This window comes from Tachypleus tridentatus, chromosome 12 (genome assembly GCF_004210375.1).
Source record: "Tachypleus tridentatus isolate NWPU-2018 chromosome 12, ASM421037v1, whole genome shotgun sequence".
NCBI lineage: Eukaryota > Metazoa > Arthropoda > Merostomata > Xiphosura > Limulidae > Tachypleus > Tachypleus tridentatus.
The window spans coordinates 101,461,068-101,479,353 of NC_134836.1; the positions used below are offsets into that span (position 1 = coordinate 101,461,068).

At 35.6% G+C, this 18,286-nt stretch overlaps 1 protein-coding gene and 1 non-coding gene across 3 annotated transcripts; both read right to left on the reverse strand.

The window, feature by feature from the left end:
- Nucleotides 1-1,413: 1,413 nt before the first annotated feature.
- On the reverse strand, nt 1,414-10,857 carry LOC143234169 (UPAR/Ly6 domain-containing protein bou-like). Of its 2 annotated transcripts, none has more exons than XM_076471302.1 (3): nt 10,578-10,857; nt 4,417-4,563; nt 1,414-2,885 (listed from the first exon to the last, which is right to left on the reverse strand). In XM_076471302.1, exons 2-3 carry the CDS (start codon nt 4,424-4,426, stop codon nt 2,662-2,664), a joined length of 234 nt encoding a protein of 77 aa, XP_076327417.1. In that variant the 5' UTR covers nt 4,427-4,563; nt 10,578-10,857; the 3' UTR covers nt 1,414-2,661. The 2 variants fall into 2 exon arrangements, with proteins under 2 accessions (XP_076327417.1, XP_076327416.1); XM_076471301.1 differs by having other exon boundaries at nt 10,568-10,857.
- A 4,469-nt stretch (nt 10,858-15,326) lies between these two features.
- Nucleotides 15,327-15,408, reverse strand: TRNAS-GCU (transfer RNA serine (anticodon GCU)). The gene has a single exon. It is a non-coding gene; the product is annotated as a tRNA-Ser (tRNA).
- Nucleotides 15,409-18,286: the final 2,878 nt, after the last annotated feature.

Consider the following 18,286-nt stretch of genomic DNA (forward strand, 5'->3'; position numbering starts at 1 on the left):
TATTTTAATTGAACAAAGAACTAAGCATCAACAAACGCAAAATAAATGAAGCTATCTGTAACGGATTTACGATAATAGTGTGCTCGTGAGAAAATGGAGACATACCAGCTTTAGAGGACTAGGCTGTAGTTTATTAAACAGTTGTTCAAAAAAAATATTGTTCTGAAATGTTCAAAGTTGCCCATGAACTAACTTCCCATTGGAGGTCATATAGGTGTGTACAGGACGTGACATAAAAACACCTCAGTCGTGTAGATTATTAAGCCAAAAACACAACGTTTTTGTTTTAAGCACTTTCACGTGCAATGTAATTTTATAATAGTAAGGTGATTTGTATTGATTTTATGTGCTGTCATGATGATTGAAGTTGTGTAATTCATTGACATTGTACTTCATTTAATGTAGTAGTATCAATGTATGTACATATATCTTTGTTAAAAATAGTCTAACGTCAAAATAAGTGGTAGGTTTTATTCATAGTTACTAACTATTCATAGCTAGCTGGTTATGGCACTGGTCTCGTAATCCTAGGGTCACGGGTTCGAGTCCCGTCATACCAAACATGCTTGCCCTTTCAGCCGTGGGGGTGTTATAATGTGTAGTCAATCCCACTATCGTTGGTAAAAGAGCAGCCCAACAGTTAGCGGTGGGTGGTGATGACTAGCTGCCTTCCCTCTAGTCTTACACTGCAAAATTAGTGGCGGCTAGCGCATATAGCCCTCGTGTAGCTTTGTACGAAATTAAAAACAAATCAACGTGAAAAGGTTGCAAAAATATCTCGCAGATCTTAACTAAAACTATTTTTTTTCAAATGTATTCTGAAATGCATGTTTTAAATAGTCTAGTAATTGAATTTGACTAATTAGTTCTTTCAAGAAATACGCCTTGAACAACGACTTTATTCAGTTTAGTCAGAGCTGTATTAAACATAACACTTACTTATTAGTATCATTGATTTCATATTATGAATCTGGTGAGTACGGTTGACTTTAGTGATGAACTTCGCCAAAATCGTTGATTTCAAGCGTTTAGGCTGGATAGGATAGTAGATTTCATATAATAAAACTTGGCTAGGATTGTTGATCTCAAATGATGAACCAGGCTGGGATCATTCATTTGAAAGGGTGAATCTGTTATGACCGTTGATTTCAAATGATGAACCTTGTTTTTCTTAGGATCACCAATTTCAAATGATGAACCTGGCTATTTTAAAATTACCAAAACATTATTCAATGTATATATGTATATATACATGTATAAATAGTTAGTTACTTAGTTTTTGAATATCGCGCAAAGCTACACGAGGGCTATCTGTGCTAGCCATCCATAATTTTGCAGTGTAAGACTAGAGGGAAGGCAGCTAGTCATCACCACCCACCGCCAACTCTTGGGCTACTCTTTTACTAACGAATAGTGGGATTGACTGTCACATTATAACGCTCCCACTGCTAAAATGGCGAGCTTGTTTAATGTGACGGGAATTCGAACCTGCGCTCCTCGGATTATGAGTCGAACGTCTTAACCCACCTGGTCATGCCGGGCCAAATGTAAATACCAGCAGACTAAGTATTAACTAATAGTAATCTAATACAACGTAATAAATAATCTGAAACTCGAATGTCACTCTTAAAGGAAATTCGGTTAAAATGCAAACGAAACGTCTGAACGCAGCAAACTGTGTATAATAATAATATAATACAAATCTTGGTTGGAGGCAGTCAGTGTTACATTTTAAAATTAACATTCCAACAGATCCACTCAGAATGTTATATAGCTGATGATTATGTTTGTTTCACCTGATTAAAAAAAAACTAACATAAAATGTCATGAAATACATGACTAAAAGGATTGTTAACGAAGACTGGTGGACTACATAACGGATACTTCATGGACATACAATATACTGACTGATATAAAAAACGCATTATATAGCGGAAAATGGATATACAATAAAGACTGTTAACAAAGACTTATGGCTTACAACAGATACTGAAGATATAGCAGAAGTAGTGATAAGAAAGACCGATGGTTTCTAACTAAATCTGAAGGAATGTTAGAATAATTAATAATAAAGGCTGAGAGAATAAAACCTATACTGAAGGTACAGCCATACAACCTCTTGTTCAAGTAAATTATTACAAAGCAATACTTAATAAATCTTCATGGGAGAGAAGTATAGACTTGAGGCGTACAAAACAGATTCATCTGAACGTAACTTGCTACATGAAACGGTGTCGGGTGCTGTATAAAATAATAGCTTCGATCGTTGCAGTAGACGTTAAAACTGTGACTGACATAACCGTCCTGATTCTAATGATTTAAGGAAGTTAAAGTCAATTTCAGATAGGAAAATATCAAACCAAAAGAAAATACAGTGTCCATTTCGATTAATATAAATTTGGAAAATGCCATTTTCTACAACTTAGAAGTCGATAAACATAAAACAAAACTTCAGAGACTATACAGTATATTTTCACTGTCTTGGAGAATGGTATTAGATATATACTAGAAACACAGCTTGGAAGCTGAAATCAAACTACTCGTCTCAGAGTGAATTGCATAATGTTTTGTTTTGGAAGTTTACGATATTAATGAAGTTTTACTATCTCAAGAAGCCCTTCAATAAATATCATTTTGAAAATAAAATGGTGGAGAACGATTTTAACGTTTGTCATGGCCGTAAATTATATACACCATTAAAAACACCAGAAGAAACAATGTCGGGCGGAAGTTCCATGACGTCCAAGAATTTGCAGTGTTACAATTGTCCGCTGAACACGTGTACACGCAAGAGCGGTATTCTCGATCGTCTCCAAGGCGACGAATATATTCACAAAAATTACCAAGGTCGCGAGACGAGCAGTACCTCTTGGTGCCTATTTCACCTGCAAGAAACAACAAAACTTCGTTATTATATATTCTGATTTTAGCAAGTTATCATTTCAAAACATAGCTGTAGGTTTACGTAATAAAATACATTTTAATTTGCAACAGCAAATCATGTATTTTTTGTGAAGTTAATCGCTGTAAGTTAGTTTTTTATGTACCCATTAGTGCCAGCTTTTTCAAATGACCAAAATTACACGCCTTTGGCTTGGAACTCAACAATTTGAAAGGCGCACCCTGGTGATTTTTAAATTCAAAATAAATCTTATTTGGATTTTTTTTTTTTCCAAAACAACAAATTCCCATCCATTCTAGTGTCTTTTAATTTATTGTTGTCATTTAAGAAGGAAGGGACCTATCTGTAATTACGGGCCGAGAGTGCCAGTTAATCTTTAATATGTCCTTGCAAACGGGCAGAGGGTGTCGAGATTTTTTTATTTTTTTTTGCAGAGCGTGGAGGTGTTCAACAACACTACCATCAATAACTTTTGAGGGTGCCCATGTACTCGTAGCACGCACGGATCGTATATCAGTATGCTATACCGCAATGGCTGTTAACAGCGCTACACCAGAAATACGTAGACAAAAATCGGTTACAAATATACAAGGTGGCCCGTAAGTCCCTACCCATCCACATATCTTATGTATCCAGTGTATCTGTGTGCTATCTCTCATTCTTGCTGCATAATATTATGCGACGCCATGTTCTGCGAGACATTTTCCTCAACATAGCAGGGGTTATTCTTCCAAATACCGCGGTAACAGCTGCCTTTCTCTAGATTTGCCAGTTATTGTATTCAGGGTGTCATCAATATTCTTGTGCCCATGTACCCACGTACTTGTCACAATACGCTCTTCAAGTGTAAATGGGCTTACATCGGCCATATTTCTCTGAAAAAAGAAACAAATTTATAATACATGCGTAATTGAATATAACATAATAACATATGGATGGATTGGGACTTACGGGCCACCCTGTACATCTGGGTCTTGTTTAATTCCACAAAGTGCACGCAGAGGGCCATTCCATGAAATAAAAAGGTACATTGTAGAAAAGTAACAAAAATCTCAGAAAGGGCTTTTCATTTCTATAGAAGGTCCACATAATATTTAACATATATCTATAGAGTTTCAATTATTTTTCGCTACATTATAAGCTGGCAGTCAGTAATATTACAAAAGAATAATGTTCGTAGAATCAGAAATTGTACAGTTTTATATTACTAACATCTATTAAAAATATACTTGAAAAGTTCAGAGATACATGGGTATTAGTTTTTCTTTTATTTAAACGTGTAAGTTTTATGGAAACTATAGGTCTGTAAAAGCATTTTTAAATTAATGATCAACTTTTAAATTTACCCCAATTAAAAGAAAATTGCAAAATAATTCTTATTACTTTATGAGAATTTAGAATAAGACAGATTAGGTTTCATCGAATGTGGTAAAATAAGAATTTGGGATTAAACTTGTGCAGCTTTAATTTACATGCTGGTTCATTAAACATAAGACTTCCTGTGTAGCTCATACCTCCGTGCATTCCTGTGGTTTTTATAAAAAACTGAGCTTCAAATGTGTGTTCACAGGACTGTGGTTCCAAAAGGTGTCCGTACTTGAGTTTCTCAACACAATCTACGTCAGTACTAGATTCACACTGATAAAATTTGATGGCCGATGCTACAAATAGAAACAGATAAAATTGCTAACACGAAAATCCATTGTAATGAATTTATTTAAGGTTGCCCTCTTCTGAAATAAATCAAAACCAGATCTTTACTTCTTTATTCAGTACATTCGCATTTTTGCATTAAATTAGGCATAATTATAATTTGGGATGTTACATTTTAAAAATGTTAGCCATCATAGCACCTGAAAAAAAAAAAATTATGTTCGAATTTATAGACATTATTTTAATGCTGGTGACTTGATATTACAGTTACTTATAATAATAATTAAAGAAAATTGGAAAAAGGACCCAAAATAATTGTTACCTTAAAAACCAAACGTATAACAATATATGTATATATAACAAGCACACAGTGATTGTACACACTCAAACTATCCAGATCTTGGTCACATGTCTCTCATTGTCAGATCTTTGAAGATGTTTTGTTTGTTTTTGAATTTCACGCAAAGCTACTCGAGGACTATCTGCGCTAGCCGTCCCTAATTTAGCAGTGTAAGACTAGAGGGAAGGCAGCTAGTCATCACCACCCACCGCCAACTCTTGGGCTACTCTTTTACCAACGAATAGTGGGCTTTGAAGATGTATGCTATCGAAAATAATCGTTTTGTATCACAGTTACAGTGTGGAAATTATGTTAACAATGCAATAGATGTTTTAAGAATTTTTCTTTTAGAAAATTGGGTTTTGGTACCCAAGATGGACTATAGCTTGTTGTGTAGCTTTGCACTTAACGAAAATGCGTTTTGATCTTGTGCTGGCGTGCCATAATATTTAATGCATTATTTAACGAATATACGATAGTGCATCTATTCTAGTATGGGTTTAAGGCTGTTGTCTTCGAAACAGAAGTTTTGTTTTTATGTTTTTTATTAACCCAAATTGGGTTACACGGTATGTAACTTATTAACATATTTGTTAATTTTTTTCTATATTTTCTTCCGAACAAATGCTCACGCTATATCTTATTTATATTGCACAAGATATACAGTAAAACGTGTAGGATATATCTAGGAATAGGTGAATATTATTCGTGTACATACTATATTTGAAAATATTTCAAAATCAGTTTTCCGTGTATTTAAATTCTGGAATTTTCTATACCGATACACATACATTTATTTTGTTTGTTGGTTTTCTGTCTAACTGTTAATAGGCTTGTTGAAAGAAAAAAACCCATCAATAAATACAAAATAAGTTGACTTTGTGCCTTTCAACAAAATACTAGTACACACAAACACACAACAATAAAGAGCTACGAATAAAATGAGATTATGTACTTCTTTGGAAAATACGGTAATCAGAAATATTGCATACTCTCGATATATAAGTGTTATTTGTTATTTTTGAATTTCGCGCAGAGCTACTCAAGGGCTATCTGAGCTACTCGTCCCTAATTTAGCAGTGTAAGACTAGAGGGAAGGCAGCTAGTCATTACCACCCACCGTCAACTCTTGGGCTACTCTTTTACCAACGAATAGTGGGATTGACTGTAACATTATCACGCCCTCACGGCTGAAAGGGCGAGAATGTTTGGTGCGACTGGGATTTGAACCCGCGACCCTCGGATTACGCGTCGAACGCCTTAACCCACCTGGCCATGACGGGCCAACAGGGTTCTGACTTTCGTGATATTGGAGAAGCTTTGTTTGTTTGTTTTGAATTTTCGCACAAAGCTACACGAGGACTCTCCGCGCTAGCCGTTCCTAATTTAGCAGTATAAGACTAAAGGGAAGGCAGCTAGTCATAACCACCCACCGCCAACTCTTGGGCTACTCTTTTACCAACGAATAGTGGGATTGATCGACACATTATGACGTCCCCACGGCTTAAAGATCGAGCATATTCGGTGTGGCGGAGATTCGAAACCGCGACCCTCAGATTATAAGTCGAGCGCCTTAACCACCTGGCCATGCCTGGCCTTCTCTTTCTTCGATACATAACATGTCTACTCTCAAACTCTCCTTAACTGAAAAAGGCTGGTGTTTTCTCTCAAACATGCCGCCCTCATATAAACAAGCCTCTTTCAACCATATCCTTTGCTTTACTTATGTGTACTCGCAATGGTTCTCAGCGTGGGCCATATGGTTCCCTAGGGGGCTGTGCCATGTTTCTAAGGAGCCACTTGTGAATGTCGTAAAATTGTGGGGACACAATATATTCTGAGCGGGCCACCGAAACTTCACTGCCCGAATAAAATACTTAAAGTTGAATCAAAGGTTCCTTTCTCCCCATATCCCCCACAGCTGAGAAGCCAAGTTACCAAACGCTTCTAGTACTCGAGTAACAATCAAAATGTTTCGTGATAACGAGAAACCCACTTGAAGTAAAAATCCATTGACAGACAAATGCTACCGCACCATTTGACAAAATCTACAGTCGATTCTCACTCCACACAGTGTAAGAAAAGAAATTTTAACTCGATCTGGAAGCTGTCTTTCAGACCCGATTTTTTTTAATTTTTTTACAATAACTGAATGAGAAAATAGCTCTTTCTTGCATCACAGAGTAATGCGTCTCAACAGTTATCGGTCAAAGAATATGAAGGCATTCCTCAGCACGTGCTAGGAAAAAACAAAAACAAAATTGGTGGGACATCAATGTACAGTGTACATTAATTGTAGTCAATGGGTCTTAAAGTGAAGCGGAAATTTTATTAAGCGCCAAAAAAAAAATTAAAATTGTTGTAGTTGCTGCGTTTTTTTTTTGTCATTATTATTGTTAAACGTCGAAGATGTTATCAGTGAACTCGTCATTTTAACAATGTTAAAGTGTTTACATGCATTAGAGCCTGTTTGTTGCTTCACTTTGATTCCTCTCTAAGCCTAAGCAAGATATAAGAATGAAAAAATGTGTAACTGAACAGTGAAACCTACAGAGTTGACTTCTCCAGTCTTGTGTCTAAAGGGGGAGAATATTTGTGTCGTGCAGTACATGAGTACATGAAAACGATACGATAGTCAGGAGGGAGTTGTGTGTAAGGTTTTGTAATTCATTATTTTGGTAGGTCGTATTATAAGTTTTTGTGTGTTTTTTTCATTTAAAATATTGTGCGTTTTGTGAAAAACAAGGCTCTTAATCTGCGTGATGGCTTTTTGTCATACTAACGGCAATGTGAGGCCCCCTGGTACCGCTAATTTTGAATTTTCTCTACAAAACTCTTGGTTTTGTTTGTTTTTGGAATTTCGCACAAAGCTACTCGAGGGCTATCTGTGCTAGCCGTCCCTAATTTAGCAGTGTAAGACTAGAGGGAAGGCAGCTAGTCATCACCACCCACCGCCAACTCCTGGGCTACTCTTTTACCAACGAATAGTGGGATTGATCGTAACATTATAACGCCCCCACGGCTGGAAGGGTGAGCATGTTTGGCGCGACCAGGATGCGAACCCGCGACCCTCAGATTACGAGTCGCACGCCTTAACACGCTTGGTCATGCCGGGTCAACTCTGGATTCATAAAGTCCTTTTGGAGTGACACTATTCTTAAACACACATCTGCCAGGTCATGCGAGGAAAAATTAGTATATTTCAAAATAAATTTTATGGAAAAAAAATTACCCGAAGGAAACAAAAATTATACATGGGCTCAATTGTTTAACTGCATCGTGCACAATGTCCCTTGACGTTGCAAACGAAACGAAACCTTGCAATAATGCTTCTTTTGGGAAGAAAAAAGGGCACAAATCTTTCTTCCCATGGCTCTTGTGGATGTTCAGTGTTATGTGCAACATTATCTTACAAACGTTCTTGAATGTTCCTTATTAAGAAATGGCGCAAAGTTGAGATATTTACACAGGCATGCAACCAAGGAACCACGAATTTTTTTAGCGAATTTTTCTGCGCCATTGAGTTCACAGCTTTTTAAAACAAAATTGTTAACATATATTACATATGAATTCATAATTTTTCATGTCATGTTCTGCAAACAGCTCGTCATCTTATTTTAATAAAGTCTTTCTCGGTTCTACCCTCTTCCACAGTTCTCAGTTTATGAGCAGTCATAAGGATCGCAAAATATTAAGTACAATCAAAACATGGTAAAAAAACAACAACAAAAAACTATTTATTTGAAAACTTCCTCGTGGTATCAGCATGGCAGATGAAAAACTTAATTCCGAATACTGTCAGCAATCAACAATAGCTAATATTAAGAAATACTGGAGGTAGTACCGCCACTATTCTGATGACGTAGACGTAATTTAGAACTGTTAATATTCGTAGACGAAGTGGGAAGTAGGGTTAGTAAATAATATACATTCAGAACTGGTTGGGCACCATCGACAATGATTACACTAATGACTGGTTTGGATTATAGCCATGGTGTTTTGTTTGTTTGTTTCTTTTGTTTTGGCACTGTAGGAATTGTGTTTCAAATTACGTCTGTTCAATAAAAACTGGAAAAGGGTTAGGAGAATTTCAAGTGCAATTTGATGAGGGATAAGAAACTGTTACTTTGAGAATGAGCTTTGTTATTATTATTGTTACATCTTTTTCATTGATTAGAACTTTAGTTTTTCTTGATTTCGCTCGTATTTTTGGTCTTTTTTTTTACATCTCTTATAACACGTTTCAAATGAGCTCTTTACTAAAATTTTGATTAAATGTTCACAAAATGTTACATGGAACAATGGTATATGAAGCAGTTGCAAGTGGGTGTACTTGGCGAGACATGTAGATTTTGCTATGATTGAAAATACAAGGAGTGTTGAAAAGCAGCACCTGTGCAACCAAAGGTAGCTTAATCTAGGGGATCGTGGGTATACCCCCCAAAAATGAGTACAATAACATAATTTTTAGTTGCTATGCAAGTCAAATCGGAAGCGTAACCATCCACACATGCGTATCACTTAATATAAATAATATAGTGTCACAAACAAAAATAATAATATATACGTTAAAAAGGTTTACAGATACGCAATATGCATATATTAGAATATAAATACATATGTTGCATGCATACACTCGCACCCTCTATTGCTAAAAGCACTTGAACAACAATGTCTTAGCTTGTAATAAGCCTATCCTCATTGTAGTTATGTGAATGATACAATGTACTGTTGCGTATGGTATACAAGCGTCAACATCTGCTATATCCGTAATTCTACAGAAAAACCGATGCTGTGAGCCATCAAAGAGGAATACAGGAAACGTTTAAACCTACTTATCCGTATCTGTATCTGTCAGAAAAGTGTATTACTCAACGTACCAATTTATAATGTTAACCTAGCCACACAAAGCAAATCACCTCTCGATCCATGCAAACTTTCATTTATGTTGAGAAATGAAACCATAAGGATGGCAATACATATATTGTTACTCTTAAAATACATACATTAACTACGACTTTAGCGAGAGTTTAAGACTAGTCAAGCACATCCACTATACGTATTGCTCGTATTCACAAATAATTAGCAGTAGTCCCCAAGTCGACCATCAGTCCACTATACACAAGAAATGAATTGCTAATTTTTCCAGATGAGTAGCAGTAGCTCATAAACTGTTTATCACACTACAAGCCATCACGGCCACTATACCAGGCCCGTCAGAATGTTTGAAAGGGGTGGACTACTATTTTTCAACGAATAGTGGGATTGACCGTAACATTATAATGCCCCCACGGCTGAAAGGGCGAGCATGTTTGGCGCGACGGGGATGCGAACCCGGAATAATATTATAAGCCTATTCTTAAATACAATAAAGCCCCATTCGAGAAACACGATAGTTTTCTCAGTCTGCTATTAAAACAATTTGGTAGGGAAGTACATTTTAAACATGTAATCATGTGTGTATATATATCACACTATACATACATTACAATGTACGTGTTCTTCGAATATTTTACAGTTTATAAAGTATGTTTATCCACTTATCACGATCCCTTGAATACTGGAAGGATTCTCAATGTTACGTCACGTGTTCCGCTTTTTTCTTTCTTTTTTTGTACAGAACACGTTAGTTCAGAAATACGTTAATAAGCTTAACAATAAATATTTCTTACCTGCACTTACGTAGAGCAAGGTGAGACAGCAAAAAAAAACATCCAGTTCGCAGCCATTTTTTTATCTTGCACAAGATTCGGCACTTTATCAAATAATTTAAATATTTACGTTTTCAAAATGTTATGTCGAACAAAAATTAAACAAATGTTATTATAAGCCAAAAACTTTACTTCCCCCATTATTCAAGGCCTGCGCCCACTCATGAACATTCAACGTCACAGCAGTAATCACTCAGCTGTGAAGGCTTCTTTCAAGTTTCGTATGAACTAACTCCGACGTTAGTAATCACATGTGTACAAATCGCTGTTTAGATTTATTTCGATAGGTGTACCAGCTTCAGGCACTTTGTTGGCAAAACCATTATCGGAAGGGTATGGTTAGAGAAAATAGATGGGATATTTTAATATCACAAGGCCACGGTAACAAATTGTCTGTGGCTATTTGCTAATTTCGTACTACAAAAGGTTTTCTCCCCGAAATACTCTATATAAATATAAAGACTACCACCCACTGTTGTTCTGTATGAATTACTACTGTATTATTTGCATATGATGGTGCAGCTGTATCATAAACTGTTGAAGGAGTCATTTGTTATACATCCCTACCTTATTTTAGATGGCCCCACATGGCCTGGTGGATTAGGCACTCGACTTGTAATCTGAGGGTTGCTGGTTCGAATCCCGGTCGCGCCAAACATGCTCGCCCTTTCAGCCGTGGGGGCGTTATATTGTGATCAATCCCACTATTCGTTGGCAAAAGAGTAGTCCAAGAGTTGGCGGTGGGTGGTGATGACTAGCTGCCTTCCCTCTAGTCTTACACTGCAAAATTATGGACGACTAGCGCAGATAGCCCTCGTGTAGCTTTGTGCGAAATCCAAAACAAACAAACAAACTTGGCCATGCCAGGCTCCATTTGGTAGACTCCAGAACAGCCACAATTCTCCTTTTTTATTTACGTTTTCCTGATAATAGTGTTCTGAGTTTTTTCCTTTTAGCATTTAATTGCATTGACTTAGAAACAAAGGAGAACGGAGCCGAATGGCTATAGTACCGGATTTTGGAGTTGATATTACGTGTTTTGTATCCCATTACAAAGAAAAGAAAAACACTTTTGAATTACACTTTTTTTATAATAATATATGGCAGTGGGTGGTACTGACTAGCTATTCTTCCTCTAGTTTGTCTCTTTTATCTCTTCAAAAGTGACGATGGATAGTACAGGTATCTGTCACTTATCTTGGTACGAAACCTGATAATGAGAAAAGTGAAGTTGAAGAACACGGTAAAAGTTTTTAAAGAAATTTTCAGCTCTCTTTTTACTTTTCTTCAACTTTGATTTTAGTGTTGAATATCTGTAGACTTACCGCTGTACCAGGGGGGCGTAGTCAATCTACAAAGAATTATTTTAAAAGCAATGGTTAATCCGCATACAACACTGGTTTTAATAAATGTTTCAATGTTTTATTTACTTTTACCATTCCAAACAGAAATGCTTTAAATGGTTTATCTACATAGAATAACGTGTAGTTATTACTCTGTAACCACTCTATTGTGGTTCGCAATACTGGTCACCCATTTGTTCTTTTTATATCATTATTTAATATTGTTCTGCCAGCCTACAGTATTAAAATAAAACCTGGACAATATTATTCAACGCATCATTGCGCATTGTACATTTTAAGCTTTTTTGACTAACTAGCAAATAACAACGGTTGTATAATCACTGACACACAAACGTTTCAATGCATACTTATATTTATATGGCAGGCATGACACATATACCGCAGAGATTATTAACTTTTATTTTACAACTGTATCAATTTCGACTATCATTTGTTATAGGAATCCTGGGCTTTCGGTCACGATGCTGCTGGCTGGATCGCAGTATTTTTTTATTTTTTATTTTTTGTTACAACTGCATGATCGATTTCAGTCATGTTACACAAAAGTCTAGGCTGTAGCCCACAACAGAAATCCTTAAGCCGAACTTTAAAAGACAGCAACAAGCTCAGTTTCAAACATCGAGTCGGCAGTAAGAGTGACGGCTTATGGAAGTATCGAATTATAATCAATACTGCATGATATAGAATTTAATAGATACTGCAGATCGATTCACCGTCTGTATAATTGACTATGAGGACTGACAAGAAGCATGCAAGGAAGCGATGGCCCACCAGAGTTTAGGGTTGTCACAGTGGAAGAGGTTCGTAAAAGTTTCGCAAACCAAACTCCATCAGAAATTGGGGAGAGAAAGGCATATTAATATAATGAATTCATAATTATTAATTAACAAGTCTTCGATCTTGTATAGTGTGCAGAATGTCACTGAGAGGAAATATTGCCAGCTGCAGCGAAATGGTGATTGGACTTACTGTGGTCAATGGAGAAACAGAGACTTACTGTGGTCAGTGGAAAAACGGAGGAAGAAAAGGAAGGGAAAAATATAACAACTATAAGAAATATTTAAAATTCTTATGTGTGAACATGTTCTATTATTTTATGACACATTGTGTTATACCTGCATTGAATAAATATGCATGCATCTATACAACGTGAAAAATTCATATGACTATCTATGTACACAACCTTACAAAGCCTATATGTATATATATTTATAGAAAGATTGATGTAAATAGTATCAAACATGCACTGCATATGTATACATATATAAAACTCATACAGTTAGAAAATCCAGTCCATGCACCATTCCAGTATAATTCAGTAGTCCCTTCAATCCAATGTTTACAGACTTCTTATATAGCTACAAGATATAAATACAGTAGTTATATGTATTTTACAAGCATACACTTAACATGTGGTATGCTTATCACCATACATCATTGTGATCGTACATGCAGAGTCACTATCAATGATAACATTGTGATAATAGTATCAGGAACAATAACCATCCAATCTGCAGGAAGCCAACTCAAAGCTTGTGTATTTCATTAAACTAAACTGTTTCAAATAGGACAGTATCAATATTATATGGATTTATGTTTATAATGTACATAAAAAACAAAAAAAAACAAGATTATTAAAAATTATTAATTTAAAAAGGAAGAGAATTACAAAAACAAGATAGGTAGCTTAAAGTGAAAATACACTTGGAAAAAAAGTAAACAAACAAGCTTATGGTTTGAGACATAGTGTTGGTTTAAGACATAGTGTTGACATTATTGAGACATAGTATTAGTATTGACATTATTTCCTGGCCTGGCCTGGCATGGCCAGTTGGTATTCGACTCGTAATCTGAAAGTCGCTGGTTGGAATCCATGTCAAACAACACATGCTCGCCCTTTCAGCCGTGAAGGTGTTCTAACGTGACGGTCAATCCCACTATATCTGGGTAAAAGAGTAGCCCAAGAGCTGGTGGTTGGTAGTGATGACTAGCTGCCTTCTTTCTAGTCTTACACTGCTAATTTAAGGACGGCTAGCGCAGATAGCCCTCGTGTAGCTTTGCGCGAAATTCAAACCAAGCCAATAACCTGACATCTAACTTCAACGCCTCTTACAATTCCGTACGCTTTTACACTCTCATTCCTAAGACGTGCGCCCGGCAACGATCAGTTGCAAACTTCTCTCTTTGTTAACCTGAAGAAGGCCGAAACGTTGCTGTGTACTTTAATTTAAATAAAGTGCTAATACCCGTACCAGCCATCTTGAGAATACATTGTTACGTGAAATGGGTTTCTCGTAATTGTTTTCAGACGCTATGTATTTTATCATAACGTGTTCTTACATATATATGTGAATTCATTTTGCGTTTTTCTTTACTATGGTTACTAAAGTTTGTGTAAAATTATAAGCAAATGTATGTACAGATATATACTTTCTTACCGTAGGTTTTATGAATAAACGTTTGGTTAGTAATATTTTATACGTTTTTACGTGTCCTTCATTGAAAAGTCAAATCTAAATAATGTTTGTTTTTTATTTTACAAATATAATAAGCTTAAGACATTTTTTGTCTCATTATTTTTTAATTTCTTGAAGTATTGATATATTTTGTCATACAAGGATACTTAAATTATGAGTAAAACCTTTACGACAGTTCTGGAATTTTTATTTTTTGAAATTTTATATGTAATTTGTATTTTAGTGTATTTTTGTTATTTCGTAAATTTGTCAAAGGAAAACTTGGGTCCATCACTGGCTTAGCGGTATGTTCGCAGACTTCTAATGCTAGAAACTGGTTTTCAATACCTTTGGTGAACAGGGCATGGATATCCCTTTGTGTTGCTTCGCGCTAAACTACAAAACAAGGAAAGACATTTGCTACTGCCATCTATTGCTGAAAATGTTACTTTGCTATTTCCATCACACTGCTTATTAATTAAATGTAACCTTAATATTCTGTCCATATTATCGTTTCGTTCTTTGATTTATTTCTTATAAAATATTTTTTTGCGTGTGAATTAGTTTTACATATATTCATATATATTTCTGAATAACACCGTTGATAAACATAGATGCTAGAAGTAAGGAAACATCCCATTTGTCTATTAAATTCGCATTGCATGTGCAAGGAATGTATAAGTAAATTAATTATATGATTAGACTAGTATTGGATTAAAAAACAATTGCTCTTTATTATGTGTAAGACAGGATTAATAATAATTTTTAAAAACTACGTAACTGTACAAGGTCTGTACTTTATTGCTTTATGTTTAATAAATAAATAAAATTCTTTTGGTGATTCCCTATCATGTGGCAAAAATAAGACGAAACATAATAGGGAGAGGAAAATGTTATATTCGACGAGGATGGGATTCGAACCCACGCGGGCAGAGCCCAATGGATTAGCAGTCCATCGCCTTAACCACTCGGCCACCTCGTCATGTAGGAACAAGCCTTATTTGTAATTATATATACTAATGCGTTATATATTGATATTTATTTTTATTCTGATGGATGGGTGTTTAATTTTATATTTACATATCATAAATGCCATGATTGCTATCCTGATATATATAAATTAATTCCAATACTTTCAGTTTGTCAATCTTGTGGAAATTTTAGCGGCAGTTTTCCAGCGCCTACGATTGCACAACCTATGATAATACAGTTTTGTACAAATTTTAAAAACGAGTTCAGTAATACAGGAAACACTAACCTATTTACATATAGTTCATTTAATGGTGTAGTTATTGTGATTATATCAGAGTATTTACATATAAATAGCTACATTTTGTCGTCTCTTATGGTAAAATACATATGTAATATATTAGTAGATAGAAATAAGCAATAGCTTGTATTGTCTATGTGTTTTCTGATTCGTCGCCATGGGATGTGAAGTAATCTGACAGTTTTGATCATACAAATTATTCTTTAAATATTACACGCATTTTAAGATCCACAGTTCAACTCATTTTAAGTGTTATATAAATTAGAGTCGTTATCTCTTAGAGAAAATCATGACGCCAGTGGCTCAAAGGTGAGGGGAGAGTAATCCATGTTGTGTATTCAATTGCTTTTATTAAAAGTGATTATTTACAGGCATATAATACAAGTAGTTTATTTGTATGACTGGTACGTCTACAGGCACTGTAGGAATCAAAGTAAGTATCAAAATCAGATTTGTAGTGTCATTAGCAGCCACAGACTTGTCGTTAAGCCATTGGAAGGTTTCAAAATACTTGATACGTCTTTCCGTGTTCTCAGTGATGTCGAGAAACCCACTTGTTGAGAAATTTATATGCAAAATCGGCTCGTTTGGGTTGAGAAAATATTTTACATAGAAGAGCGAACAACGTTTCGACCTTCTTCGGTCATCGTCAGGTTCACAAAGAAAGAGGTAACTGACCGGAAGCTGACCACATGTTTCAAAGGGGTTGTGTAACTGTGTGTAGAAATGTAGAGGGCGGTATTAGATGTTTGAATATATAATTTTATTTATTTTATTATATTAATATAGGTATAAAGGCGTTCCTTTATATTGGTTTATTTTGGGTTTAAATTGTTGTATAAGTAAGGCTTCTTTAATTTTGCGTTTGTTTATGTTTGTTTCTTTATTTAGTATTTGAGTGTTTTCTATGGTTATGTTGTGTTTATTTGACTTGCAGTGTTCGAAAACGTGTGAAGGTGACTTTTTTTATGTTCTTTGAATCTGGTTTCCATTTTTCTACTTGTTTCTCCAATATAGAAATAAACAACCCAAACGAGCCATTTTTTGCATATAAACTTTCCGTGTTCTGTTTCAACTACATTGGAAAGTGAAACCTACATAATATTTTATTATTATTATTATTTTACAAATATAATGTGCTTAACTCATTCGTTAGTTCCGTTCACGAACACTATACGGTTTTAGAAGCTCATTTCTTCTTGAAATGAAAATATTTATTCTCTGCATAACGTTTTACTTATATGATGTGATACGGTATTATTTATTATAGTGTGGAAAATAACGCTCTGTCTGACTTCTGTATGAGTATATTTATTTTTACACGTGTAGTACTATGACCGATGTAAATATAATGGACAACAGGACTGGTTTTGTATGCTAAAATTAGGTACTAATTTTGACAGCCATAAAACTGCACTTTATATGTTAGTAACAATACTATTTTGGCCTAAACAAAAGTTTTCAAAGTCCCAGAAACTTAAGCGTTTTCGAATAGTTGACTATGTATTCTGCGTCAGAAGTGAAAAACAGGAGTTTCTGTCTTTTGGATTTTTTTTTTTTTATATAATCTGTTGTGTTAATTGTATAATGATGTTTGAACCAAAGACAGTAATAATTACTGTCTCACTACATTTTCGAACACTCCATCATTCAAATGACAGCCAACTTCTTTGATTACCACTTGAACGTAATATGGTTATAGTTGTTCTAAGTTGGTAAGGCAATCACGTACAGTCATTATAACCAAACTAAGATGTTTCCAGTATCCGTACATTTAGACCCCGAAAATACATTGTTATACACACGGAACCAGTGCCAAAATACGTACTTCCACTGTTCTGTTTCGTCATGGGCTCAAAGTTACTATCATATTTATCTATTTTTACTTAATTTTATTCAGTCATGGTACCAGATTGTCTTAAACTCAGGAGTGCTGACCTCTAGCGCTGTGATTTTATTTCTTTATTGTGGTTTGGTTTGTTTTAAATTTCGCGCAAAGCTACTCAAGGGCTATCTGCGCTAGCCGTCCCTAATTTAGCAGTGTAATACTAGAGGGAAGACAGCTAGTCATCGCCACCCACCACCAACTCTTGGACTACTCTTTTACCAACGAATAGTGGGATTGACTGTCACATTATAACGTCCTCACGGCTGAAAGGTCAAGCATGTTTGGTGCGACGGGGATTCGAACTCGTGACCCTCGGATTATGAGTCAAGTTCTTTAACCACCTGGCCATGCCGGGCCTTTCTTTATTATGAGATAACATAATCGTATAATTTAATAAAAATAAACAAAAAGAGTTCGCCTCTGCTACAGGACTCGTATTCAAATCGAAGACGCCCTCAGTGGCACAGTGACATGTCTGCAGACCTATACTGCTGGTAACCGGGTTTCGATACAGATAGCTCTTTGTACAGGGTGGCCCGTAAGTCCCTACCCATCCATATATCTTATGTATCCAGTGTATCTGTGTGCTGTCCCTCATTCTCACTGCATAATGTTATGCAACGCCATGTTCTGTGAGACATTTTCCTCAACATAGCAAGTGTAAATGAGCTTACATCGGCCATATTTCTCTGAAAAAAAAAG